The sequence below is a fragment of the Empidonax traillii genome, unplaced genomic scaffold (assembly GCF_003031625.1).
Source record: "Empidonax traillii isolate 1590-97213 ecotype Southwest subspecies unplaced genomic scaffold, ASM303162v1 scaffold803:size405832, whole genome shotgun sequence".
NCBI lineage: Eukaryota > Metazoa > Chordata > Aves > Passeriformes > Tyrannidae > Empidonax > Empidonax traillii.
Genome location: NW_020955996.1, coordinates 64834 through 91565, shown reverse-complemented (window position 1 = coordinate 91565; position 26732 = coordinate 64834). Strand labels below are relative to the sequence as shown.

Below are 26732 nucleotides of genomic sequence, written 5' to 3'. Positions count from 1 at the left end.
TCCTTCCCGGCTGGGAAGTCCTCCCTGGCTCCTCAGCCTTGCAGCAAAGCTGAAAACCAGGAGTAAGCCCACGGAGTGATGTGGCTGTAGGACTGCCACCAGTGAGTGGTGTTCTGTACCTATGGTTTCCGTGCCATCAGACGTTATTAAGGTTAAATCCTGAGCCAAAATTCTAAAGGACACCACTGAAGACACCAAGGGACGCTCTTGTAGGTGACTGAGAAATGATACTCAAACCCAAATGCTCAGTGTAAAAATGCAAAGCTGCCTTTCCAGCTGGAATATGAGCCTGGGGAAACGTCACTATGAACTTGATGTCTTCTTGAAGTCTTTCCTTAGCAGTCTGTGTCAGCTGGAGACAGAAAGCCAGTGCAAAGCTGCTGCTGTTTGCAGCTCCACTGACATCTGCAGGAGTTGAGTCCTCTCTTGAAAAACCTTTGTATCAGAAAATAGTTGGAGCTGTGCCATAATGTTCCTCAAAATGAGAAAAAAAGTGGTCGTTGCTCCCTGCACATACTGCTCTTTGGAATTTTCTAGTTACCTACAGCTGAAAATAACCCATAAAATGGCACGTCCTTTCACAACACCCATTTCAGGCTCTCATTCCATGGCCAGATACTCAAGATTAACCCTGTCCTGCCAACTGCATTTAGGTACTGCCCCGCAAGAGGACACGAGGAGTGTATGTGGAGATGGATGCCAACCTGCTCCCTGGTGGAGACTGGTGCTGGGGCTCACTCGGGTGGTAGAAGAGGCTGTGTTGGGACTTGGAGAAAAGATTGTGTTGGGACTCACATGGGCAGGAGAAGAGGCTGTGTTGGGATTTACCTGGACGGGAGAAGAGGCTGCCATTGGGGCTGGCTCCAGTGGCTAGTGGAGACAGCATTCCCAGTCCCATGGCATCAAGCTTGCACGTTGGGCCTTCCCAAGTCAGGGACAGCTGCATCCCAGAGAGGTGTCAGAGGCTCCACTGGCATTCGCTAAGCCCCTCTGAGAGTCTGAAATGAGGGATGCTGAACCAGGGCACTGCCCTGGCACGGGCTGCCCTGAGAAGCTGTGGATGCTCCATCCCTGGAGGCGCTCAAGGCCCGGCTGGATGGGTCTTTGAGCAGCCTGCCCTAGTGGATGGCATCCCTGCGGTGGGCTGGCACCCGCTGATCTTCAAGGTCTCCTCCAACCCAAACCATCCCACGCTTCTCTATCACCGCGCCGATGACACGCGGCCCAGAACCCCCTCAGGCACCTGCCGCTCAGGCGCCCCCGGCAGCACCGCCGAGCCCCTCAGCGGCTCCGTCCGGGGGGTGACGGCGGCGGCACCGCGGCCGGGCCCGGCAGGGCTGGAGCCGCCTCCTGACGTCGGGAACCTGCGGCGCGGGGGCGGAGCGGGGCGGGCGCCGGGAGCGGCCCGCGGGGCAGGCACAGCCGGCTGGCGGGGCGCGGCGCCGCTGCCACCGCGCCAGGGCCGCACCAGGTAGGGCGGGCGGGCGGGCGGGCGGGGGCCGGGGGAGGGGGGGGGGCTGCGGGGCCGCCGCACAAAGGGGCTCGGCCAGCGGCTCCCGCCTCGCCCTCCCCCGGGGGCGCTTTGTCGGGGGGCCGCGGTGTGTGTCGCGGCCGCTCGCGGGTTGTCGTGACACGGGCGCGGCGAGCGGCCGGGCTCCCGGAGCGGCGGAGGGAGCGCGGCGGGGGCGGCGTGTCCGTCACCCCCCGCCCCGGGGAGGTCGCTCGTCCGTCCCCACCTGCGCTGCCCCGCGCCGGGGAGGCGGCCGTGGGGCCGGGAGCGCCGCGCGGCGCGGGGGAAAATGGAGATCTCCTTCCCCCCGTGCGCCTTCAGGAATGCAACTTGGATCCACCGACCGGGAGGTGGGTGAGGGGAGGGCGAGAGCCTGGCGTGTGCCGCTGGATCTCCCTCCTTTCGGCCGGGGAGGGGGAAAATGGGATGTTGTGGGGAGAGGCCGCAGGAACAGGCTGCCCGCAGCCGGGCTGTGGCAGCGGCAACAAACAGGTGTGGCCGGGAGAGTCCCCGGGAAGTGCCGCACGCAGGTCGCGGCCGCCGCTCCCCCGCCCGGTGTGCGCCGAAACCCCGCGGTGGGAGTCGCAGCCTGTGCTTCCAGTCCTGGGGTGGCACAGCGGTCTGGTGCTTGGAGCAGCTCATGCAGCGGGGGAGGAAGGAAGGAAGGATTTGCGGGCTCCCAACTTACATCAGTGTGGAAGTGGGATGAGCAATAGGGAGGCTGGTCTCCTCCCTCCCAGCGCTGGTGTGACCACTCCTGGGAGTGCGCTGTGAAAGGTTAGAGGAGCTAGGTTATGTCACCTCACTGATGTGCTGGTCCAGACTTTTGATGATGGGGGAAGCTCGTGCTGTGATCCATGCACAGTGGTAGTGATGAGGAAATGTTCTGGAAGAGAGATCTTTGTTGGTGGTTGTTTGTTTGTTTTTTTTTCCCCTCCAGCATATTTCATCATTTCATTGATTGGATTCAGGTGGATGCTTCATTTTTTTAAACAATCCTTTCTTCAGACCCCTAGTCTTATTTTGCTGTGGGAATATTTCCAGGGCTGCAGCACAGCTACACGTGGTGCATGGGTAGCAGGTCCTGGCACACACTTCACAGCTGCTTGTTGCCATCAGAAATTTAAGACATGAACACAAAGTGGAAGAGGCAGCACTGGGTCCCATGGCAGAGGGAAATGTGGGAACTGTGGCTACACACTGGTGTGTTTGTGCACTTCACTGATAGCTCACTGTGTGTTTTGTTTTTCTGTGTTTAGGATGTATAAAGGTTAAGTGCCAAGCGCCAAAATGAGCGTGACTTCGTGGTTCTTGGTGAGCAGCACTGGCATTCGCCATCGGCTCCCTCGGGAGATGATATTTGTTGGCAGAGATGACTGTGAACTGATGCTCCAGGTAACATGGCTCTTTTTTTTGTTGCTGTTTTTCTCCTGAAGATGCACTAGCTATGAGTGTAATGCTGGGGATCTCTGGAGATGTTCCATGCATTCTTCAAGTGACGTATTTTAAAAGGAACTTCCCTTTTTTTATCCTGAGTCTGTGTTTCCCATGAAGACTTCATATGTTTGTGACAGTGCAAGTGGGGTTTCTTTCAAACTGCCATGTCATCAGACAGATAAGATCTGTGGTGGTGGGAGATTAATCAAATAGATTAACTGTCTTCATGCTATAGAAGCAGTAAACAAAGACATACCATTCTGTCCTGATCCGTGATTATGATGCTGGTTTATTTTAGCCTTTAATACATGTGCTGTTTACATGCAATTTGAATGCAGGCAGGGTTTTTTGTTTACCTGTTTTTCCCTTTAAGTTTGATTAAATTTTTAGCACTTGTATCTCTCACTGAGCTGTTTTTATCATGGCAGGAAATACTGATGTTTAGCAGAGAAACTCTAGCTGTTTTGGTGGGGTGAGTGGCATGGTGGCCTCTTCCCAAAGTAATTTGTTACTTGGGCAAACTTGCAGCTTCTGTCAGTGCTTTCCATACCAGCATGTGTCTCTGCTGGACCTAATCCAGTGTTGTCTGAAGTGCTGACTGTGGTCTGATGTTTGACAGCATCATGTAGTGGATGGCACTCCAAACAAATGGAGCTGGAGTCTTGTAAAGAGCTTTTGACATGAGCAGTTTAGGTCAGGAATTTATAGAAGCTCAGAATTAAATTAGTGCTTCTGCTAGACCCATGCCACAGGTACTTAAATGCCCCAAAAATGTTTGATTGCACTAGCCTGTCTCCCTTTTGCCCCTTTTTGAAGGTGGCACGTGTGTCTGTTGGTGGCAAAATTAGGAAGCTGCCTGCACAACAGGGACTCCCTTCTAATTTCCACTGCTAACCTCGTCACAGATATGTCCTAAATGCTGTGCTGATGATCTACTGAGCAGGCTGTATTTGTTATTACTGCAGGGATTTTGTATGATACGTTAGAGGAGGTCTGTTTAGGGAGGTAGAAGTTCTTGTACAAGGTGTACTTGGAAGGCAAGGTGCTGTCTAGCTGTAATAAAATGTTAGTGCCTGCAAAAGGAGAGCTTGCAGTGTTTATACTGCTCTGCTGTCTGGCAGTGAATGGCATGGCTGTGCTGCAGTGGTAGAGTCTGAAGCTCCTGCTCCACGGCAGATCATTTGTTTGGGTTCTCCCATGAATCAGACTATCTTTTATTTCATGTTTCTACATGTCTGACTGGTGAGGCATGTAAAGGTGAGACATTAAGAATGTCCTGATATTTTCTGTAAGTCTGCGTTTGGCTGCTCAGAAACCTGAATGCCGTGTTCTCTCGTGACTTGAAGGGAGAAAACACATAGTGGCCTTGGTTTCCAGAAATGGCCTGAGTTTTAGGCTGCCCATCTTAATATCTTTTGAAGGTACTGAGTGCTGTTTTTTTAACTGTCAGATTTCGGTACTCTGACAGTCACGTGTCTCAAGCTGCGTACCCTAAAATGCAAGTACCCAAATATCAGTTATGCTTAAAATGCTTTGCTTGTTTCTCTGGTTGTTTATGGGGTTAGGTGGATGTTGTGGATTGTGAGCCACTCCATACCAACCAGAGTATTTGATGCTTCTTTGCAAGTCTGAGCTGGCTTGTCAGTGTTGCTCGTGGACTAGCAGCCTTGTGACACTCAACATTTGCCATGTGCTTTTCTACAAGGTAAATGAATTGAGATTCCTGGAGGAGCCAGCAGTATCCATGAAACAGTTTTATGTGGGGGCTCGTAGGTGGTGCTGGGTGGTATTAAAAGAAGTTTCCTTTATTTCACGAGGGTGAAGGCTCTGGATTGTTTGTGTTCACAGGGTGAGCTACATGTGACCCTTTATAAATATACTAGTTTACTATCTGCAGTGGTAAAGCTTTTTCTAGGATCTCATGTAAGGTCTTGTTTTGAACAGCACAGCACAGTATTTCCTAGTCATTTGCTTATAAAGATGTTTTCCAGAGCTACCTGGGGCTCCAAATGAGGTGACTGTAGTAAGACTCAGTGCAGAACAGAGATTGTGAATAGAGACTTGATATCTGAGCAGAATTGTGTGTGAGCAGATGGAGGATGAGATCTAAAAATAGACTTCTCCCCTACTGTGACTGTCCATGTCACAAAATCGTTGTGCAGACTGGCACAATCATTTGTCTTGGGGGAAGCTTAAGAGGCAGGGCAGTTATCAGAGCAGATGGACATAGCTCTTGTGACAGTTGTTTTCACCTTGTAGTATTTCTGTGGTACTGACCCTGAAACTGTATATTTGCTGCACAGTTATTTTGCATATATATGTCAAGACACTGGTGTTTAATCCCTTAAAGTGCACAGCTGGGCACAGACTGGCAGTGACTGATGACCTGGTTGGTGTTTTTTCATCTCTGAGACTGTTACTGCTTAGTGATTTCATCATGATATGGTTTGTGGTTCCCTGTTGAGACCCTGTGTATAACATGGTGTGCAAACACACGACACAGAGATGATCCTTGTCCTGGAGACCTGCAGTCTTGCCTCTCTCATTTTACTGCTTTAGGAGTGTTTTGTCTTTTGATATTTTCTTGGAACATGTTGTCTCAAGGTGTTGTATCCCTAAACAGCAAAAAAATGATGGCTTTGTCACCAAACAATCAAGCTTTAGTTTTGCCTGTTTTACTTATTTCATACAGGTGTTGGATTTACTTTCTGATTTATAAAGAGGTGAAGAAACCCAGAGTCTTTAAGCTTAAAATTAAGTAGGTCTGATAGCAGGGACACATAATCTACCTTGGTATCTTCTGTACCTACTAAGAGGATTAGAAATATTTTAAATGTTTTTGCAGCACTGTAAAGCTTCTTTTACAAGTAAGTGCGAGATTTACAATGGGTTTGAATTTTAATGCATGGGTGAAAATGCTGTGTATAGTAGCTGTAGCTTGGCATGCACTGTTGTTACCAGAGCCAAGAGCTCAATTTTGCCCTTTTTCTGAAGAACAGTGCTTGATTTCAGCAGTCTCACTGGTTCCTTCAGGTAACACACTGCAGGAGTATGGAAATCTGGACCTCTAACTTGCACTGTCGTGGTTTTTTAATGTGAAGGGTGGTGGTGGTAGGAAGTAATGCTCTGAAAAGGTTTGATATTTTTTTTTTTTTTTAAACGAGAATTAAAAGAGCTTTTGGACCATCTTGGAGAAAGTAATTCTTCCCTCCCCCCAACATCCTTCTTGGGAAATGTAGTTGCCCTTTTTTACCGGCTTTGATCACTTGCTTAATGTGATGGGTATTTACTCAGGGGATAAACGTTCTGCAAACTCAAAATTTTCACTTAACCATTAAAACATTACCCTCTGCTCCTAAGCAAAACATTTTTTGCCTTTTTTTTTTTCCCTAAGTGTAAATATTTAGCAGAATGGAAAGCAGGGTCATGATTTCCCTGTTTTTGTTTGAGAGTGGTGTTTACTGGAAAAATTGGGAAAGAAAAATGTTCAACCAATGCTCCCTTGAGCATTTTAGTCCCCTTAAAGGGATGGTCTGGGTGTGCAGTTCTCCTACAGTGGGTGAGTTTGTACACGAATGTGAGTTACGTCAGGAGCAGGTGCAGACAGCATGATGCTTTCTGTTTTATGCCTTTGTCCTGTGTGCCTTTTGAGACAGCCTGACGTTTCCTACCAGGAGACACTGTTTGCAATTGCTTATAATTCTGCTAAACTTTGTAACTGTTTGGGATGAGAGTTTATTTTCCAGGGGTCTGTTTTAGGCGGTGTGTTCTGGATGTGATCGTCTCCCATCTTTGGTCTCTGCTGTGAGCAGCTCTGAGAAAAATGCTGTTTTCTTCCTATCAATTATTTAAATGTATATTTAACCTGTTCTTTGAAGTCCTGGCATTGAAGCTTTTCAAGAGTGAATGCTTATAGGTTGGAGATGGTTGGTTTTCTACCCACCCCCCCCCAATCAATAATCTAAATGTGTTGGACCAAGTTCCAAGCCTTTGAAGTAAAGCTGGAGTTTGCATGTGGTCAGCAGGGACTTGTTTGATACTATTGTCTTCAGTGATTTCATCTTGGAGTGAGGTTGGCAAAGGGATGGATTGGAGGACTGTTGCAAATTAGGCAAAGAGGAACTGGGTACAGGAATTCACAAGGCTGGGGTGTAGATGTAAGAGCATCTGCACTAGATTAGATCAAGGTGCATCTAGCCCTGTATCCTGACTCAGACAGTGGTCAAAGCAGCTGTCGAGGAAAGTGTGAGGACAAGCCAAGAGTGTAATACTTCCAGAGTGCTTGTTCAACCTCTTGGACTGTGTTTCAGGAAGCCAGAGGCCAGATCTTTGCATCTAGTGGTTGGATTCCTATAAAACTTCACCAAGAGATTAAGATTTGGCCAAGGGAGGAAGTACAACAAAGATTCTGTTGTTTGTGCAGAGTGAGAGGAAGAACAGCAGGACTTGGAAAAGTGGAGGGTGGTGCACATAGGGCAGAAGGTGTTCAGAGTGGGCAAAGCGGGAATTACAGGATGTGACTGCTGAGCAGCATCGCCCTTAGGCCTGAGATGGGTCAAGACTTGGTATTGTTCCGGTGTCAGCAGATATCTGTGAAAGCCACTAGCCAAGCATCTGTCACTGGCCCATATGGGACATCACGTGCTGCTTATGATATCAATTAGTTCAAGTGGTAGGGGCTTGTGAGCTGAACATACAAGTTCATTCTTCCAGTGAATCAGATAAAAGGTAACAATACTGCGTTTTCCTCTTTTTAGCTTACTTTGTTAAAAAGCTAGGGAAATACAAGCATTCTAGGCACAGGAGGAATATTCCTGTGGCTGCTAAGTCAAGTGTTTATAACTGCAGAGCAGTTACAACATTACTAATGCGAAGGCTGCCTGTGTAATCCTGCTTCTGCCCCTGTGTACATAGGCATGAAGATGCAATCTGTTATTGTGTCGTTACCGGGCATTTTTTCCCTCAGGATCTGTTCCGTGTTTGGTGTGCAGGGCGCACGGCACGCTCCGCAAATAACACGGTGTGAAGATGAACCCTGCCTGTGTGTGTGACATCTGGTCAAATTAGGGTTTTGTTGACCTGATGTATCCTGCCTTCCCTTGTCCATGCTTGATAATAGTACCACGTCTCTCCTGTGTAGTTTAGCGAGTGCATACATAAACAAGTGCAAATAGGTGTGGTGTAGTTTGTCTGCAGCATTATGCTGGGGAGAAGCAGATGGTGTGAACCTGATAGATTATCTTTTTCCTGCTACTCCTTAGGTGAATTCACTACAGTGCAGAAGTTGTACTCCTCCACTGCTCACGGGTTTCCTGCATTGGGAGTTCCCAGAAGAAGCCATGGGGAATCTCTGCTGGTTTTTGTGTCCCAACTTCCTTCCCCATGGAAGTGCAGGGCTGTAGTGGGAAGCTGTAGTGGGTCAGGAAAATGCCCCACTTGTGCTGTTTTGCTGCATTTATCCAGAGGGTGTAAACAAGCACCTAAGTTAGTCCCTGCATGTTGGGAATTGCCAAGAGTAATTTGTTAGGTGTTACAAATGAAGTAGGTGTCTTACAGGCAAAAGGGAATGGATCTAGCCTTAGGAAGATGCTTCTTTTTGACAGGTAGTGTTTCTGGGTGCTGGGGCAGCAGCTGTGAGAGGAAGGATGCACATCCTGTATTTCCAGGCCTGGAGTTGTTTTTTTGGCCCTTCCTTCTCCCATTGTGTTCTGTTAATGTGCAGTTGACAGGAGGATTAAGATGTCTGATGAAGTGTGGGAGTAAGAGGCCGGAGGCATGGCAGGACAGGCAAACCTGGGAGGGGAGTTCATTGCTGGAGGCAGGGTAAGGAGAGAGGTGATGGTGGCACTGGAAGCAGGTGGTTATTAGGGGTGAGAGGGCTCCACGGGGCTGGCAAGATGCTGGAAGCCTGGCTTGTGTAGGGAGGCTTTGTTCCTCTCTGGAGTCGGCAGAGAAAAAGGGGTCTCCTTCTCTGTATGAGATCCTGATCCAGACCTATAAAAATTCAGACTTCTGTCCTGCCTAAAATGATGCTTTTCCATGCCTCCTGGGTGGCCACGTAAAACAAAGGGAAAGCCAGTGCGATTGTGGGCAGCATGTTCCCTGCCTGGGGTCAGGATCTGACCTTGGGTCACTTGAACCAGTGCTTCACTTTGGGAATGGGGGAACCAGCAAGCAAAAACCCATTTTACCCCAAAATAAGGGGTTAAGTTTTTATGGGAACCATGCCAGCCTCCAAATCCCTCTGCCAAGCTGTGGGGATTACAGTTTCATTTTCCTGGGGGATTTCTCTCTTTTGTTCAGTGCCTTATTTTTTGCATGAATATCAGGCCCGGTCCTGCCACCGATCCACAAAGCCCACGATCCTGGCTGCAGCAAACCTGAAGACAGGAGCATCTGCAGCTTGGGAGCTGTAAAGCAAGTCCAGCCCTGGGATGAGGTGGCTACACTTGCTGAAGAGGCATTTGTCTGCCTAGGCAGAGTCATTAGAAGCTGGCAGCTCCTGCCCCTGGGAGCGATCAGGCTGCCTCTTGCGGGGGTGGCACATTTGCAGCCAGCCTGGGGCAGGACAGGGCATTCAGTGATATTCTGGAAAAGTACTGAAGCAGCCAATACACACAGCGCTGTGAAATGCATTGTGGTGGAAGAGAGATCCATGTGTTCATGTGTTCACACCTGTCATTAAATGTTATCCAGGAGTTTTGCTTTTGAGAAGCATAATTCACATTCTGGGTCAGAATGCAAGGGTTTTGTGTTTTTTTTCTTTTGGCTTTGTCTGTCTCTGTTCTAAAGTGGGACACCAACAGAGGTTTGTATTCCCTTACTGGGACACTTGTGCAGAGCACAGTACTGGCAGAAATGTAACCTGTTCACTATGGAAAGTATTTGAGCAACTGTTTATTGCATGCTGCCACCAGAACGCTGCAGCTATTTAGTGCCAGACGTGCACAACAGACTGCAGTGAGGAACAGGGAAACTGCTCTCATTTGTTTATTTTATCTCCAGTACCACGGTGCCTCACGGCACTGGCAGGGCTGAGGTCCAAATCTCAACCCTGAGCAGGAGGCTTTCGCCCATGGTAATTCTCCTGAGAAAAAAAGTAGCATCTGTATCTCCGTAGACAGCTGAGCTGCGTCTGCTCCCCGGCCCTGTGGGGAAACGCAGGCTGTCTGGCTGTATTTCTCCTCCTGCCTTCCTAAGCAGGTCTTGTTTCCTTGTGGGCTTTGCTTGGTGTCTCCGCAGCTCGTGCTTTCATCCCAAGTGTCCTGTTCAATGTATCAGACCCTTCACCAAAAACATAAAGCTGTGGGGTGTCTGCAAGCACACGTAGCCAGCGTGATCTGTACCTCTATGGAGACTCCTGCGCGCTTCTGAAGCTGCTTCTGCTGCTCCCATGCCAAGCAGGGGCTTGATTTGATGTGTGCAGTTTTAAGAACCACAAGCGAGCTGCCTGTTTGCATGACTGATTGGAGACTGGTGATCCAAGATTTTGGTACCAGTATGGGACTGGCAGACCCACAGGTGCCATTCCTGTCTAAGTTTTGGCCCATCTACTAAATATGATCTCGAGAGAAAGAAGAGCTGTAAAGTACCTCTGTCCTCAGTTACATGCTGTGTGTGCATTTTGTCTACTGGGTATTTAAAACATGATGCACTGTAGATGGTATGACAGAGAAGCAGCACAACCTTATATTAGGAAGTGATTTGAATGTCTGGAAATGCCAGCCCTGGATGAGCCTAGTGTAGCAACAAATCAGTGTCCAATGTTTTCCCTGCAGAGAAGTGTAAATGTACTTAATCAGAAAAGCACGTGTGTTTTCCTGAGAGTTGTTTTCATTTGATAACAGGTCCAGTGTTGGGATACGGTGAGAACCCTGTGTGCTTCCTTCATTCCCAGCCTCTCAGAGTGTGCCCTTCTTTCTTGCCTGCAGATCACTGCTGTTTAGGAGGACATCTCCCTTGCTTGCCTTCTCTTCCTCTTCTCAATCTCTCCAGCTCTGGTTTTGTGGTTTGTATCCAAGCAGAATCTCAGTGATCCTTGCCCATAGCTCAGGAGTGCTTCTGGCCTCATCACAAGCACTTTTCTGGTGAAACAGCCTAACTGCAAGGATGTACTGGTTCTTTGCTGCTTTTGACATCTGGATATAGGCAATTCAGGGTTTTTCAACACTTTAATGGTAATTCTGTTGTGGTTTGTTTTTTTTTTTTTTTTCCCTTGGACCCCTGTGTCCTCTCCTGACAGATGGATCAGTCTTGCCTTTTGTTGTGGAGGTAGTGGTTGATCATTAAGCAAGGCTCAATATTTGGTGCAAGTGTGCATTTAGGCTAGAGAGTCCTCTTATGTTTGTGATTCAGTCAACTTAATTGCAGTTTTTCAATTTATAGATGCCTAAAATCTTTCCAGTGTAGTTGCAGACAGCTGGGAGCTCTGCATGCATGGGCAGCTCTGTAACATGTTGACTCAGGTTTCCTAAATCACTTTGTATTATTCAGTGGGTCACACATTAGAAACCACTGGCCTGCTGGGCTGAAGTGACTTCTGCAGGACTGTTCTTGGGCTCTCAGCTGCTCAGAAACTGGTTAGTCTCTTCTTGGGAAGTGAGATTGAGGCAGTTTGCTCCTCTCTCTGAGAGCAAAGGCACCATCAACTGCGGGGTTGCTGCTGTCACTGCACAGGAGAGCAGTTTATGTTAAGTGTGACTGATGTTGAAATAAACCACACCTCAGTTCTCAAGTAAGAGTGACCTTTGGCAAGTCTGCATCAAAATAAATAAGGTGTGAATTTAGTTATTTTGAGTCTCCTTGGAGACAGGCCCTTAGGAACTCCTGCTGCCAGTTCCTGTGATGTTTGCTGGTTTAACATAAACAAAACTAAGAAAATTCCTCTCTTCTGCACAAAATCATGAAATTTCACACAAGTGCAATCTGGATAACAGTTCGCTGCGCTCCTGATGTGCTCTTAAAAGAGATGCTGAGAGGTTGTATGAACACCGTAGGTCAGATTTTGCATATTGGTTTTTTCTCCTTTTCTGTCGGGCTTTCTTGAACACAGCTGAAGCATCCTTGGAAAACAGGAGGTTTGGGCATAAATTGGTTTCTTTGGTGACCTCTTCCTACATTTATGTAGGGAAGTATCATGTTGCTGGAATACGTCTGCTCCCCTGAGATGACCCCCATCTGATTTGGGACCCCTGAGTGGCTGTAGTCAGCTGTTGTAAAACACAGCAGACCAAAGGCTGTGCTGACCTACATCAGGGTCAGATGCAGGGCAAACAGAATTTTTGAGAGACAGCTGGTTCCCAGAAATAAACCCTTTTTAAAATGACCTGTGGGTTCATTTAAAGTCAGACACCAAATGAAATCTACCCCAGTTTTTTTTCTGGGTTAACTTTTTGGGGTGGAAGCATTTCTGTAATTGGAGGGGGACTAGAGGGTTTGTTCTGCCATTAAAGTCTGTTAATCTTTAAACGAGTCTCTATGACATGCTGTAAAAAGCTAAAGCAAACATTGCTGCACCAGTTAATCAACGTTCCCTCACATCTCATTGGGAACAGTGGTGTCCACAATTTTGGGTAGCAGAGGGACCAGGGATGACCACATCTGTGCAGGCCCTATCCTCAGTTGTCTCTGAGTCCAGCAGGATGAAGCGTAGCACTTAAATGCCCCCCATGGATGGGGAAGGGGGATGGTCTTCCCCCTCTGCTTTGTAGGAGAGCTGTGGTGAGCCCAGCCAAGGTGCAGTGCCCACACAGCCAGATTGTTGTGGGGACAGACCCTGGGCTGGTCCCTCCCAGACCCCAAAGGGTGGGATGGACCACATGGCAGGTCAGGAACAACCCCAGCTTGTGTAGCATCAGCTGCTGTGATATCTGAGGCTGTGACAGGAGACATTCCTGTCTTCCTGTCATGGGCTGAGGTGCAGGGCCTGGGCAACATCCCTCAGCTGTCTTTACCTGGACCATCCTTACCTTACACTGCACACCCTGCCATGGCCACTCGGGCGATTGCCATATGGACTGAGGGGCTGCATCTGATGTGAATAGTAACAGAGAAACAGCAACTTCACACTTCAAATGATTAAGACCTGCCCAGCCTTGAGGTCAGAGGTCAGACACCAAGCTTGGGGATGGCATGGGAGCGAGGGATTTGCGTGTGCCCCTCCTGGGAGGACATTGCTGTGCGTTGATTCCCGTGTTTAGTGCTCAGCAAGGCAGGAAACATAGGTGGGATGTTCCCAACCACCTTGTCTCTGCCTGTCTCACCAGTTCTTATTGGTGTCTTTGGGAGGGTGATTGATGTCCGAGCAGCACCAGCTGGACAGCAAAGCATGAAGTGCTGCCGTGTAAGTTCAGCAGTGTGTGGATAACTGTTAGAGAGGGAGCTGCAAGCATGGAGTCAACTTGCCCCTCTCCTCGCTGCCTCTGCTTGGAGTGGCATGTCACGAATGGTGTGAGGGACATTGCAAGGCGGAAGGGCAATCTTCTGGCCAGGTTTGTGCTCGCTTCATTTTGGTACATCAGGGTTATCCTGGAGGACTCGTCTCCTGGGCTGATGTGTGCTCTGCAGGGGAAGGAGGTGCCACTTGTCAGCTGTTGCAGTATTACCAATGTGCTTGACATTGGCAGGGCCAGAAAAAAAATTCCTGCAAATAGCAGCGGTTTGTCAGAAGAAAGCCTCTGTGTTTTCACCAGGAATGCCCTGAAACAATCTTTGCCTCTGCATGCTTGCAAGGAAACAGATAATGGCTTGCTGAGAGTGGTGCTGTGGAAACCATCGTGTTTATACTTGGGAAGAGGGAAGGACTTTTCACCAAGAACTTGTTTGTTGATGCCCAGGAAGATGAGGATTAGCTGACTTGGGGCCTGGCTTGTCTCCCTGCTCTGGTGGCATGCCCTCCCCTCCTCTGGCCTGGGATGTCAGGGAGGTCTCAGTGCTGTGTGCGTGCTGGTGGAGCCACTGGTTACAGTGTCTGGCTGAGGTCAACTGCAGCAGGAATTCAAGTTAAGAGAGGCAGTAGGTCTAAATACAGACAGTCTGGTGTCTTTATAGCTGTAACACACCATATTTCAAAAACATTTGTAGATCTCATTCTTACACTTCTTCCTCAGAAGTCTGACACAGTTCTTGCTGAAGTGTCATACTCTGTTTTGAAGATAAGGTGCATGTGATACTTGTGCATTGTGGCAAAGCCAGTGACACCAGATCACTGTCAAGTTCAGTGTTCTCAAACGTAGCTTAACATTTGAATTTTCCTGGCATTGCTTTCTTTCTCATTCCAGGTCTAGTAACCTCTCTCCAACTTGGAACACATCCTAGAATTTAAATCAACTCCAGGACATAATCCTGGGAACAGTATACATTGTTGAGAATGAGTTTGGTTTGTAATCCAAAAAATGGGGGTTTTTTTCTCTTTGAAAAATAGGCAGAAATGATCCCAAATAGGAGCATCTCTAGTGATGAGGCCACTGGCTTCAGCAGTTGAAAAATGTAGCTCTTCTAGTTCGCACTGGCTGAGATCCTGCCCCCCAGGCTTTCAGTTTGACTGGTTTTGTTCAGTGTGTATTGATATAATTTATTGAAATTATGGCATAGTCTTAACAGACTTCAGTGGTTTTTTTTTATTATTTTTTCCCCCCCTCTCCATGCAAATAGTGTATTGTCTTCAGTGAATTGTTTAAACAGCCATGGAAGCATTTACTGCTTATCCTTCAATTATTAACAGTAGTAAATAATATTTAATCCTTCCTGCTTTCCCTCTCTCTCCCCCTACCCCGTATCAAGTCGGTTTAATGTCTAAATGTTGCTTTGATTAACAGTGTCTCTCATGCCTGACCGGTCTCACGCTCACTGTGCTTGCATTGGCAGTCCCGCAGTGTCGATAAGCAGCACGCCGTGATCAACTATGACAAGGAGAAGGATGAGCACTGGGTGAAGGATCTCGGGAGCTTGAACGGCGTAAGTATCAAACCTCCCTGCGTGGCGGAGGCGGACTCGGGGTGTGCTGAGTCTGCAAGTGCTCCTGTGCTCTCTGAATTCTGCTGTCAGGCCCTTTTGGGTCACTGCAGCTGTTGGCACGAGTTAAGCTAAACATACATAATTATTTGCAAGGCCCAGGGTTGAGGTCATGTGGCATCTTGTCTTGGTGAATATTGTGTTTCTTTCTCGCGGTGTCCTTGCAGAATGCTTCAGGGCTCACAAAATCATAAAGCCCCTTGCAGAAGAGGAGGAAATAAACTCAGTTTCATGTTGGGGATGTTAACTTTTAACTGGTGGAGATTCTGGAGCAGCTGCTCAGCATGAGCAGGGTGACCTTCTGGCAAGTCATTTGTCAGTGCATGGAGTGATTTATGGGATGATGAGACATTTAATTTCTTTGGAGAGAAACTACTTTTTTTTTCTCTTTTGCCTGCCTTGTGCCTGGTTTCTACGAAGACCAAGGGATAATGTGAGCCCAAACCAGGGAACTGAGCCTTGCCTCCATCTTAACCCTTGCTCTGGTCCTGACTCATGCAGTGGTGTTAGGCAGCTCAGTGATGGCGTTGTTTGCCCACCTGAATTCTGTGACACTGAAATACACCATTGCAGTTTAAACTGTCCTAATGTTTAAACTTGCCTCTATTTTGGCAGTTTCTTCATACCAGTGGAGCTATTCCTCTGCTGGAGCAGATCTAAGCTCGATTCACATAGTTGTCTTCCCAGTGGGAGTTTTACTATAGTCATTGTTTTGGACCTAGAAACAGAAGCCCTCCACCATCACAACCACAAAAACACAAGAGGAGCCCAGAAACTTGCACAAAAACAGTGGCAAAAGCAGCCCTCAACTGTTCTGCCTCTTCTGGCATCTGAACACAGCACGGATGAGTGTTAATCCTTCTCAGCCTAATAGCTGAAGGCACAGAGCCCTGCTGAAATGGGAATATTTCCAGTAACTGGTCTGGGCTCTAGCTGGGCCCCTGGTTCAAAACTCTGTGGTATTTAACTCATGGTGGCAAAATAGCAGCTAAAAATTGCATTTACAAGAGACGGAAGACTTGTACCTCTAATTCTTTTATATCTTCACATGCTAAAGCATATGAATTTGCAACATTTTAATAATAGACTTGTGCTCAGAGGGGGAGTGGAGTGAAAGGAGTTACAGTAGTGTCTGTCTTCTGCAGCTGATCAGACACATTGCTGTTGAAGAAGACTTTGGCCAAACTGAATTTACTTTGCGTGAAAGAAACATATGTCCTTATTTGAAAATTGTCATTAAAAACTTGTTTTCTCACCTGAAACTAAAGAAAACACTTTTTAGGACTTTTTTTGATTTTAAATCCATTTTCAGAATTTCCTTTTATTTTTATATTTGAGTTGTCAGCAATGCATTATATGGCTTTGCTGAATAATCTGGTTCATATTAATTGTCAAAATGCATTGGTTTTGTTATAATGTTCAGGTGATTCTTCAGTCTCTATTCAGAGCTTTTTGTTTTTGAAGGTAGTGTTTCTATCTGCAATAAGCATTTTCCTTAAGTTATTTTATCTGAAGTAACCACTGACAAATAGATAACTACTTGCAGACTTTTGTTTTGCAGAAAATTCAGCAAATAATTATTCCTGTTTCAGATGTGACTGTTGTGGGTTTTTTAAATATTAAAACTTGCATGTAAATTGGAATTCCGTGCCTTTTAACTAGCTTCAGTGTTTTTTATTCTGAAATTACAGGCCTGTTTCCCAGCTCTTCTGTAAATTGCCAGGAAGCTGGGGGCTATTGTCTGCTGAAGTTCTAGTTTCCTACTCAAGCATTTATTTTTCCTCTGTGGTTAATAATAGGTCTGATCATGCATGTTTGGCTTGGCTGAGGGGAGAAGGCAGAAGGACAAGGGGAGAAGGCAGACTGTGCCTCAGTGATGAAAGCATGTAAATTCATTTTCTAGCAAGATTTTGATTCCTCAGATTGTAGCTGCAGTTGCACTGAGGGTACAAAGACCCAGCAGTGATTCCTGGTCTGAGAGGCTGGGTGAATCCCACCTTGCCAAGTCAGGTAACTCCCAGTGTGTGTCTGGGGCTGCCCTGGATCCAACTCAGTGCCTAATCCCCATAAGCACCCTGGAGCATCTTCAGCTGAGATTCTTATTTATTTGGCCCAGGCTATTACAAAAGTACATGGATTTATTTGTGAAAGATGTCCATGACTTCTTGATTCTGTGAGAATTGCTTCATAAGTGGGTCCACTCAGAAAGCAGAGGCATCAAAGATGTTTGTTCAGAGCTGTGAAGTACAATTCTTGCACCTTTTTAAGGGTGTTTATTAGTTTCTTTAGGCCTCAATTAAGTGCCTGGAGCATGGGAAAAAGAAGTACAGGAATTTTTAGTGTTAGGACTTTGGTGTCTTGGACAGTGTGGCCTCAAATATCATGGCGATGGCGCTGCAAATTTTTTTCCCCTTCTTCTGTGATAGGCTTTGCTTGTTAAATTATCAGGCCTTGGGGCTGACACCAGTCTTGTTTGACATCCAGCGGAAAGCTGATTCCCGGCTCAGTAATTAAGAATATGAGTTTCACCATTTGCTCTTGCTGGTTGTGAAGGGTGTAGGAGAGCCGAGAGCATCTGAAGTTCTTAACTTCAGGCACCTCATTTACGTGCTCAAGTCGGGGACTCAAATTGCACTTGCAGTTGGTGGAAAGGTAAATCTCCCTGGAGGTCCCTCCACAGCACCGTGCTTTGAAGCGTAATTGGGGTGCTCTAACTTGCCCATGGGAGCTACTTGCTGGCGTTGGTTTTTCCAGGGAACTTAGCTCCTCGCCTGGCTGGCTTTGTGCTAGTGCACCCTGAACGTGTGCAGTGCCATTGGCAGATGGGCATGGGTGCCCTCCAGGAGCCCCATCCCTCTGAGATCCATCCCCTTGATACCCCCAGTCAAACCCCTTTCCTGTGCTTCTTTCCCGCAGACCTTCGTCAATGATGTGAGGATTCCTGACCAGAAGTACATCACCCTGAAACTGAACGATGTCATCCGCTTCGGCTACGATATCCTTCCTGTCTGAAGAGGGAGTGGGACTCAAGTCTTTGTCTGGGTTTCTGTGCTGTTTGCTGCGTGAGGAGTTTCCAGGGCTAATCGTGACTACTGAATAAGGATGTTTGTTTTGCCTCCTGGAGCCTTTGGATGGATTATAAGCTTGTGTTTCTCCACCATGAAGCTGATGCAGAGCAGATTCGTGGTGCCTGCCGCCTTCATGGGACTTTGAATCAGGCCCTGCACTGTGGAGGTGCCTCTTCAGTCTCCTCCGAAGGAAGGGTTGCATTTTTTTCTTTTCATTTGTGTGGCAACTGTAGCTGGTACCAGCTGGGGAGGAAACATAGTTCGTATGTTTTTGTAATATCTTCCTACTTCTTTTTATCTAACTTGCATGGTTTTGTTAGTCATTTCACCCAGGTGCTTGCTTTCAGACAATTTTCAGGCCTTCAGCCTTAAACATTTGGCTGTAAGGCTCGTGGCCAGACCCTTGACTCTGTATTGATTAAAGTTTGCCTGTGCAAATTGCTTCTGCCACAAAATGCAAGAGTAAATCTCTCTTTAGCAATAGCAAGTTTCACCTCTATCAAGAGAAGCTAGGCTGCAGTTACTGCTTTGTTTACAGAGCCACAAATCCTGCTGTTTGCTAAAACACCTTTGCCTTCATCCCTTTCCTTTTTTATCCTGATGTGACTGTATGACAGGCTATATATAAGCATAGATGTTGCCTTTCTTAGCCTGCAGAGCAACAGTGGTAAGTAGAGGCTCCTTTTGCTGCCTTTTCATGTAATCTAATACTTCACTTTTTTTCAGTTGCTTCTATCTGCCAAACTTTGCCCACTCAAGCTGAATTTAGAAACAGCAAGTGTCTTCTCCAGCTTTCTCTTTTCTTTTCTGGGGAAATGTCAGTTAAAACAGTCCAGACATTTCTGAGAATAGAGGCAGAGACCAAAGTTTACCATTTGTTGGTGGGAAATGTTTGGCTGGAAGACTCTTCTGCATCCTTGACCTAAAGGCCACATTCTTCTGCCTTTTGTTGACCCCATGATAATCAGTTTCTACTGTGCTGTAGCCCTTGAAATACTCCCAAGCTTTGCTGGAGCCTGAGAGCTGAAGGCAGTGAGGAGAGGCTGAGCTTCACTGAAGCCTGTTACAGTCCCACAAGCAATCTCAGTTGTAGTTTTTCTTGACTTTACAAATGTTTGGGTTTTTTTTATTTAGCTGGTTATGTGTCTTGTGGTCTCTCTATATGTGGGGAAGCTTGCAGAAGAGTTGCTGTGAACTCCAGCCCTGGGAAGGCATCAGCCAGTGCCTGGAGTGTGGGTGGGTTTTAATGGCTGCAACACAGGTTTAAACTTTTTATAGAAAGCAATTCTGAGCAGCTGAGTTGAAGTGTTTAATCCTGCAGCCCTTACATGGATATTCATGTAAAATGAGTGATTGCACTTATGAATTGTAGAACTTAATACCCTCAACAGGAAAAATATAAAGAACGTAGGTTTTAGTCATCTTTCTGCTCTAGTGTAGTTGCTATGGCAGTTTCAATGTTTTCCTCTCCTTTGCTGCTTTGGTGCCACTCTCTTTAGCTGTGCTTCCTGTGCACACTGCAGCCAGCTCTGCGTGGATGGCAACATCTCCTGAGATCTCCAAGTCAGCTGTGTTCTGTTGCGTGACAGCATTTCTCTTTTCCATTTACAGTTTCACTTACAAACTGCAGAGTTTTCCTTGCTAGGCCAGTGCCACTTGGTTTATTTTTAGTCTAACATTTTTCATCTTTCCTTTTTCCTCCCCTTTGATTTCTCCAATGCTGATTGGGTTGTTCATGATGACATTCCAGATAATTACTTTTGTTTGTTTGTTTGTTTGTTTGTTTTTTACTTTTTTTTTGTTTTCCTCCCCCTAATACAGTGTTGCTGAGGATTATTGCCTGGGCTCAACCATGTGAATGCCTCCCTTCCTAAGAGGTCACAGCAGCCCATGACCTGATTTACTTTTCATCGAGGAAATTGCAGTGGCTGAAAGCCTTGTCAGGGCAAGAGAGCACCACAGTCCCAGGCATCCGGGCAGGGAGCTGAACTCTACTGCTCCCTTATCCAGAGTATGTGAGATTGGCTTATCTTGGCCAGGATACTGTGAGTGGTCTGCCTGAAGCTGCCAGCCATGTGGAGAGAAGTGGGGTGTGAGTTGAAAGGGGCTCTGGTTGCTCCCTTAGGTCCTGCACAGAGTTGCTAATGCTCTCCCAGGCTTATCCTGCCCAGCTCACCTCATCTGCTGCCCCTCAGTTGGCACAGGTCTGGCCAGGAAATGTGATTGCACATGCTCTTGCAAACCATGCAAGACAAAGACCATGGTGGGATGCAGCCCAGGCAACTTTTAGTACCCTGTGTATTTTAAGTTCTCTGGTTTTATGATCTGTTTTCTTTCTGTGACTAAATGCTACACTTCTCCGTCCATCCAGTCCCTTGTCATTTCCTTAACGAGTTCTGTACATTCGAACATGTACGTCCTGGAACAAATTCAACACAAAGTCCCAGAAGAGGCATTAAAGGTAAGGGTGCAGGAGCATTTAAAAAAAAAAAATGGTTTACATACTCCAGTGATGGTCAAGCAGAGTGAAATATTAAAATACTCCCGATGGCAGTGAAATGTTTTGCAGCGTGAGGCTCTCTTGGGCTGGGACTTAATAAAACCCTGCTTTGAGGAGGGATACATTTCCCAGTTATCTCAGCTCTGATCTCTCTTAACCTGTGCTAACAGGTAGAAGAAGTTATTTATGATTTCATGACTACCGACAAAATAAAAGGTTTCTTAAAGCTGTAACATATTAAGGAACAGTCAGCACATGAGCTTGTGGGTGAAGCACAGCAGACCTTGTCCCTTCCCAGAAGAGGAGCGCAGGTGTCTTTTTCTGAGCATGGTGACTTTGACCAGCTCCATCACACTTCTCCAGCAGGCTAAAGTTTGCTTAATTTATTCATGTGTATCATCTCATTTTTGCCTTCAAGCTCCCAATTTCTACTTACTCAGTAGTCAGTCCTCTTACAAGTGAGCTGTTTTTTAAACACAGTTCAGTAGCAAGTAAGAAATATTCAAGCATCCTCTTAACTAAGAAAAATTAACCCCCTCTAGGCAAGAAAGCTGTCATGTTCAGCTCTAGGACTGGGATATCAGTGCCACGCATAGCTCAGTAGCACATACTGTCTTAGCCCTGGTTCCATGTTTAGGACTTGGAGAAGGTCGTAATGTAGCAGCTAGAACTGGGCAGATGATTCACTGAACTTACTCAGGGGTAATCTGGATGAGTACACCCTTTTATTAATTTACTTGTAATAAACCAACTGCTAAATGGCTCATTTACGATGTTAATATGGAACCTGTTTTAAGGCAGAATCATTTTCCTTGCTGGACTGAGGGTCTGGAGAAAAATAATTAAAATAGATTCCAATTGGCTTTGCTGAAAAACTGAGATAATGCAGATAAACACCCTGAAATAAGTTGCAATGCCCCTTTAAGAACAAAGGGGATTTCAGGATTTGAGTCCTGAAATGGAAGATGGCCTGGGTTCTGATTCTTCTCAGTTTATTCTTTAAAGTATTTCCTAATTAGTTGTTTTGCATAGCTAAGTCACAGTGACCTTCTCGTGGACTAGAATTGTCACTTAATGGCTTCCAAATGGGGTGTTTGAAAGCCCCTTGGCTGGCATTTCTGCTGCTCTGTGGCATCTGCTCAGGTGTGCATGATTGTTGTTGCAGAACAGAGCTGCAGTACTTGCCCGTGAGTGATCTGTTGGTGGGGAAGAGAGGCTCACTGTTGCTTGTGTCTCTGCAGCATGAGAAGTACACCAGCCAGCTCCAGATGAATTACAAGGGCACGGCCATGAAAAGGGCGGAGCAGCCCATGGAGCACGGCGTCTACACTGAGTCCCCGCAAGCAAAGCTGGAGAAAGGAGAGAGGAAAGCAATTACAGGTACCTGCTCAGGAACCAGTTAATCAAGATTCTGAACAAAGTGCAGCTTGAGCCCCGCGCTGGGTCATGGTTCTGACAATGGAGCGTTGTAGGTTGCATCTGAGAGCGGTTCTGGAAGGGCCATCTTTCTAAACCCCTTGATTATTCCAGACTCTTGGTTTTTGGAGATTCAGCCTCCAAAAAACATCAGCTGGTGTGATGGCGCATATATGCCTTGTCGCTGCGTGTGTTCTGGAAAACCTGTGGGCTGAGCAGGTTTGGTAAGTTCTCTGGCACATGTCTGGTCTATTTTTAATTTCCTAATCGTGAGCTGGTGTTTGAACAGAGACGGTGACTCAGAGCAGAAAATGTATGGCTGCTGTGGCGTGGTGCTGGCAGGCAGGCAAAGAAGCAACAAGCCGTTTCTTACAAAAAGCCCTGCATGGTCTCAGGTGGCTGTACTTCCTGATGTGCCAATATGTGGGATTGAAACCAACTGCCAAACTGGGAGGTGTTTGCTTCAGGTTCACCATTCCCCAGCTGCAAACCTTTTCCATTTGAGGAATTGCTTCTGTTCTCCATTTTGTTACCAACTGCTGCCTTCCTTTAAAGACCCTTTGTCTAACTTACTTCCTCCCCGTTCCCGATCATGGTGTGCCAGGACCTCCCCAGCAGTCTTGTCTCACCCATCTCACCCAACTTCCTACCTCCTGTGAGAACTGCCCTGACAGGTCTCTCCCCAGTTCTGCACAGGTTATCAGCTGGTGGCCTTCCGGAGCTTGCTGGTGCTTGGGAGGAACAAATATGGTTTTAAAGCATACTGGTGACAGATGACTGCCTGTGGTGGTGTTGTGGATCCAGGATGGCAGAGTGATTGGAAAGCTTTTGGGTTAGCAGGGAGACTGCCCACTGGGTCTGTTGGAGGAAGAATCAAGGAGGTGAATGGATGGAAGAGGATGGGCAAGTAAAAGAGTGAGGTGAGCTTCTTGGGTGAGGTTACCTAGAGATAGATACAGCAGCTTTCTAGAAAAGTGTACAGCTTTGGGTAAATCCGTTAAGGCTTCATGATAACTAATTGGAGTTGGTTAGTTGACCTTAATTTCCCGTGTATTGTCTTTACAAAAATCCCTTTAGTCTGACATACTGTACTGAAGTAGGGTAATGTTTCTCCCGGGTCTCCTGGTTGCCTCCAGCTGTGTGTGGAAGCACATGCACTCGTGTGCTGCCCAACTCCCATTTTTTGCACCAGAAGACCTTTCTTTGTGTTGCTTTAGCTGTGTCTGTGTGTTGTGTGACTGTGTTTGGGACTTTGCCTGACAGTTGTGCAGTTAAAGGGATGAAATTGCTGATGATTAATTGTGACACTGTGGAGAGTGAGAAGAGGTGAACCCCACTGTGGGAAAAGCTCTCCAGCTGCCTTTCAAGGGGCAGGAGATTCTTTTTGAAAAGCATTGCCAGTGTGTGTTTGCTGCTGGCTGATTCCATGAACATTCCCATTTTTATTCTTGCCACCTTCCAAAATACGCTCTGGTTGGTTTTAACCTACATAGTGTAAGCAGTTGATATTTGCAGCACCTTCAAAGTCAGGTGACTCTGAGTCACTCAAAGTTAGGTGACTCTTCAGAAAGGTGACCCATTTCTCTAGCCTGTGATTTGCAGACCTGCATTACGTTTCTGTCATCCTTAGTGGGCCCAGAGCACAGGTCTAAGGCAAAAAGGGCTGTATGTTCTTACTGGGGGCCAGCGCTGAAGTGTGTCACATGCAGTGGGACTGATGGGCAGATCTAAAAAAAAAAATCTGTGAAGTGCTGCTAACCCCACTGAATGATGGAGAAAATTAGGACTTTTTGTTGGAAGTATTTTGCTGGATTGGACTGAAGCCTGCGTAAGCAAGAGAGGAAGCCTGAGCGTTAAACCAGTCCCTCACTCTCCGAAAAGCATCTCTGTCACGTGAGCAGAATGATCAGTGGGTCCCTTTTTCATCTGCGATGTGACTAATTCACCTTGTCTTCAGCTGCACACATGCACGGTTTCTCCTTGGCTGCTCGGAGGAGTGGCAGCAATTTAAAATGATTAGTGGAAAGAAGAATGTAGTGTTCTTACCAGGAGTGGGCTTGCTCTGTGGCAGCAGAAAGAGGCTTTAGGGAAAGAGCTGGTTTGCTAAGCCTGTAGGTATTTAGGAATTTGCATTGACTAATTAAAGCAAGGTCTGGGGTGACAAAAGCCTTTTGAAGGATTGCTTCCCAGGGCCTGAGTGGAAAAGAGGCAGAGGGAATGCAAGCTTTCAGAGAAGAGGTTTAACAAAACAATGTGAACAATTAGAGCTGCTTAGAAATGGGAGGAGGTAAGGGATTGAGGATAAAGAGATCCAGGGGAGCGAATGGGAAACAGCCATTTTAGTCTTCATGCTGTTGAATTTGCAGCTTTTGGGTGTATGTTGCCTCTAAGCAGAAAATCATCCCTCTTTGTGAAATGTTTTAGGCAAAGAGCTTGGCAAATCCTGTAGGTTGGATATGGATATGAATATGAGTGTCCACAGTTCAGCTAGTTAATGCTAAAAATAGCCATCAGCTTTCATGTTTAAAGCCTTAAGCAATCAGGAAGCCAGGTAGAGCCTTGAACTGAGCAGATTTCAAGATGGTCACAATCCCTATCCCCATCTGTTGCTACCTGAGTTGAGGTAGTTGACAAGATAAGCTAGTTTGTGGTCTTCTGTTCTCAACACATGGTTAATCCTTGGGCTGATCTTAATTTTTTGCTTTTTTTCAAAGCCCTCACAGGCTGATGGGACTAGGTAATCCTGAACCTGATGACTAACCTCAGAATAACTGCTGCAGGCCTGAGTTTCCAGGCATGGAGGCTGTTTGCAGTGTCCAGCTGAAATGGGCATCACCAATTGCAGGAGCAGGACTTGAGCTTCTCCCAGGATCTGTGAAATGGGTTTGCTCACCAGGTTAGCGTCAGTGTGATTAGGGAGTCCTCTCAACAGAGTGAACGACTTGAAAGTCTTGTTGATGTCCAGGGCTGAGGTCAGCAGGCAGCGTGGATGGAGGCAGCAGGAGTTGTGCCTAGTTGTGAAGTGGTTTCCATGGTCTTTGGCTGCTTTCCTCATGAGATCATGGCAATAGCTATTTAGACACACGGCTCTGCCCTAGCCTTTAATTTAGGGGAGTGGTGGTGTATCTGCTTTTTGCCTGAGTGGTAACTGCAGTATATTAAAGATTTGACCATGCAATTGATAAAAATAAATTTGATTATCAGCCTGATTTGAAAGCACCCGGGATCTGTGTATGTTCACAGCAGGTACAAAAGACTGGGGCTTAGATTAGCCATGCACATGTGAAATAAATACTGCAGCAAAGAATTTTGCTTTATGGTTATTCCTACTAAGTCTGAATTCTCTATTTTGGAGAGGAGTTAAAAAGCAGAAATGTAAGGAGTTAATTTTAAAATGTTATAGCTAGATCATCTTTTTTTCTCCCCCCAAGGCCTCTGCCATAAGAAGCCTTCTCTGCATCTTCTGAAGATGGACATTATTGTTATTAATAATGAATCAAAAACATTTTGACATAAAGCAAGCTGGATTTCTTATGCTTTTGTTATGACTTGCAGTAGGCAGCTTCAAAGCCGTGTGTGCTTCTGTGAGCAAAGAAATTTGCTGTTGCTGACTGTCTCTCTCCTGATGGTGTGAAGCTTTGTGAGGACCTGGGTGAAAGCACAGCCCCTCAGTCCTGTCCTCACCACAGGGGACACCTTCAAAGGAAATCAGACCCCTCTGTAATGGGAGCTGAATGTTTGTCTTGAAAGCTCCTCTGCCCACGCGCTGATGGAAAGCAGCATTACCTCAGTCTTTCTCCTTTCCCTTTTGTCACCTGGGCTGTATTTTTGGTCCTGCCCTTGTGTTGTTCTGTGTGATTCACTTTTCCATAAACATGTCCTTTGTTCTGAAACGTCTCATTTCCTCTTGTTGTGGTGCCTCTCCTTCAGGTGATCAATAGTTCTGTATTAATTTAACAGGCCACTTTTTTGTCAGACTGTTAAACAAATGGACCTCCTTTGTTCTGCACTAAAATGGCCTTAATTTTTTCTTCTGAGTAATTGCCCCGAAGCCCAAAATCCAGGAGCAGAACATGTGTATGTCAGTGGTCTTCCTTGTATTACACCATCACTGGTACTCAGTATTTATCTGTCTGAATGCTTTTGCTGACCTCAATTCAGTTATCTAAAAAGGATGGTTTTCGGGCTGTCTGCCTGAATTGATGAGCCAAGAAATATGTCTAAATGAATTGGCACCATCTGGGCACCCTGGCACTGAGTGGAGAGAGGTGGTAACGAGCTGCCATCAATTGGAGGAAGTCTCATGTCATTAAAATGACTGAGCAGTTTGTTTTCATTGGTGCTCCTTGCTTCACCTGAGCAAGGCCCGAGTCTCTCTGCTCTTTCAAGAGCATCCATCTTACACTAAAGCAGAGCAGACAGGTGGTGGCTTCAGGGTGGCTTGCATGTGTCAGGACAGAGGCAGACACGCTGCAGGTCCAGGTTGAGGTTGCAACCCAGAATGCATCCCAGCTGGTGAAGAGCAAAGCCCCCTGGCACAACTGCATGTGTAGCTGCTCCCTGGCCCACTTCTGTCACAGCCATCTGTTTTAGCTGTCTTCCTGTCATGCTGCTTTTTCAACCCCCTCCCCTTTTTTCTATAATATTGTTGTGTTAGAGCTGGAGTAGGGGAGGTGTCAGGTCTGTCGTACTGGCAAATTAGAAGGGACAGAAGCTTCTGACTTGAGCAGGGCAGCAAATTCATGTAGCTCTTTGTGCTGGTTTTGGCTGGGGTAGAGTTAATTTTCTT

At 46.6% G+C, this 26732-nt stretch overlaps 1 protein-coding gene across 5 annotated transcripts in view; it reads left to right on the top strand.

Moving 5' to 3' along the window:
* The first annotated feature begins 1407 nt into the window (after positions 1–1407).
* CEP170B (centrosomal protein 170B) overlaps positions 1408–26732 on the top strand; it is a 57562-nt gene continuing 32237 nt past the window's right edge. For all 5 annotated transcript variants that reach the window (XM_027901634.1, XM_027901632.1, XM_027901633.1 and 2 more), the window contains exons 1-6: positions 1408–1471; positions 2770–2905; positions 14813–14902; positions 17876–17954; positions 20430–20488; positions 21769–21907. In XM_027901634.1, the coding sequence (XP_027757435.1) occupies positions 2801–2905; positions 14813–14902; positions 17876–17954; positions 20430–20488; positions 21769–21907 (472 nt within the window). In that variant the 5' untranslated portion in view covers positions 1408–1471; positions 2770–2800. The remainder of the gene's footprint in view (positions 1472–2769; positions 2906–14812; positions 14903–17875; positions 17955–20429; positions 20489–21768; positions 21908–26732) is intronic.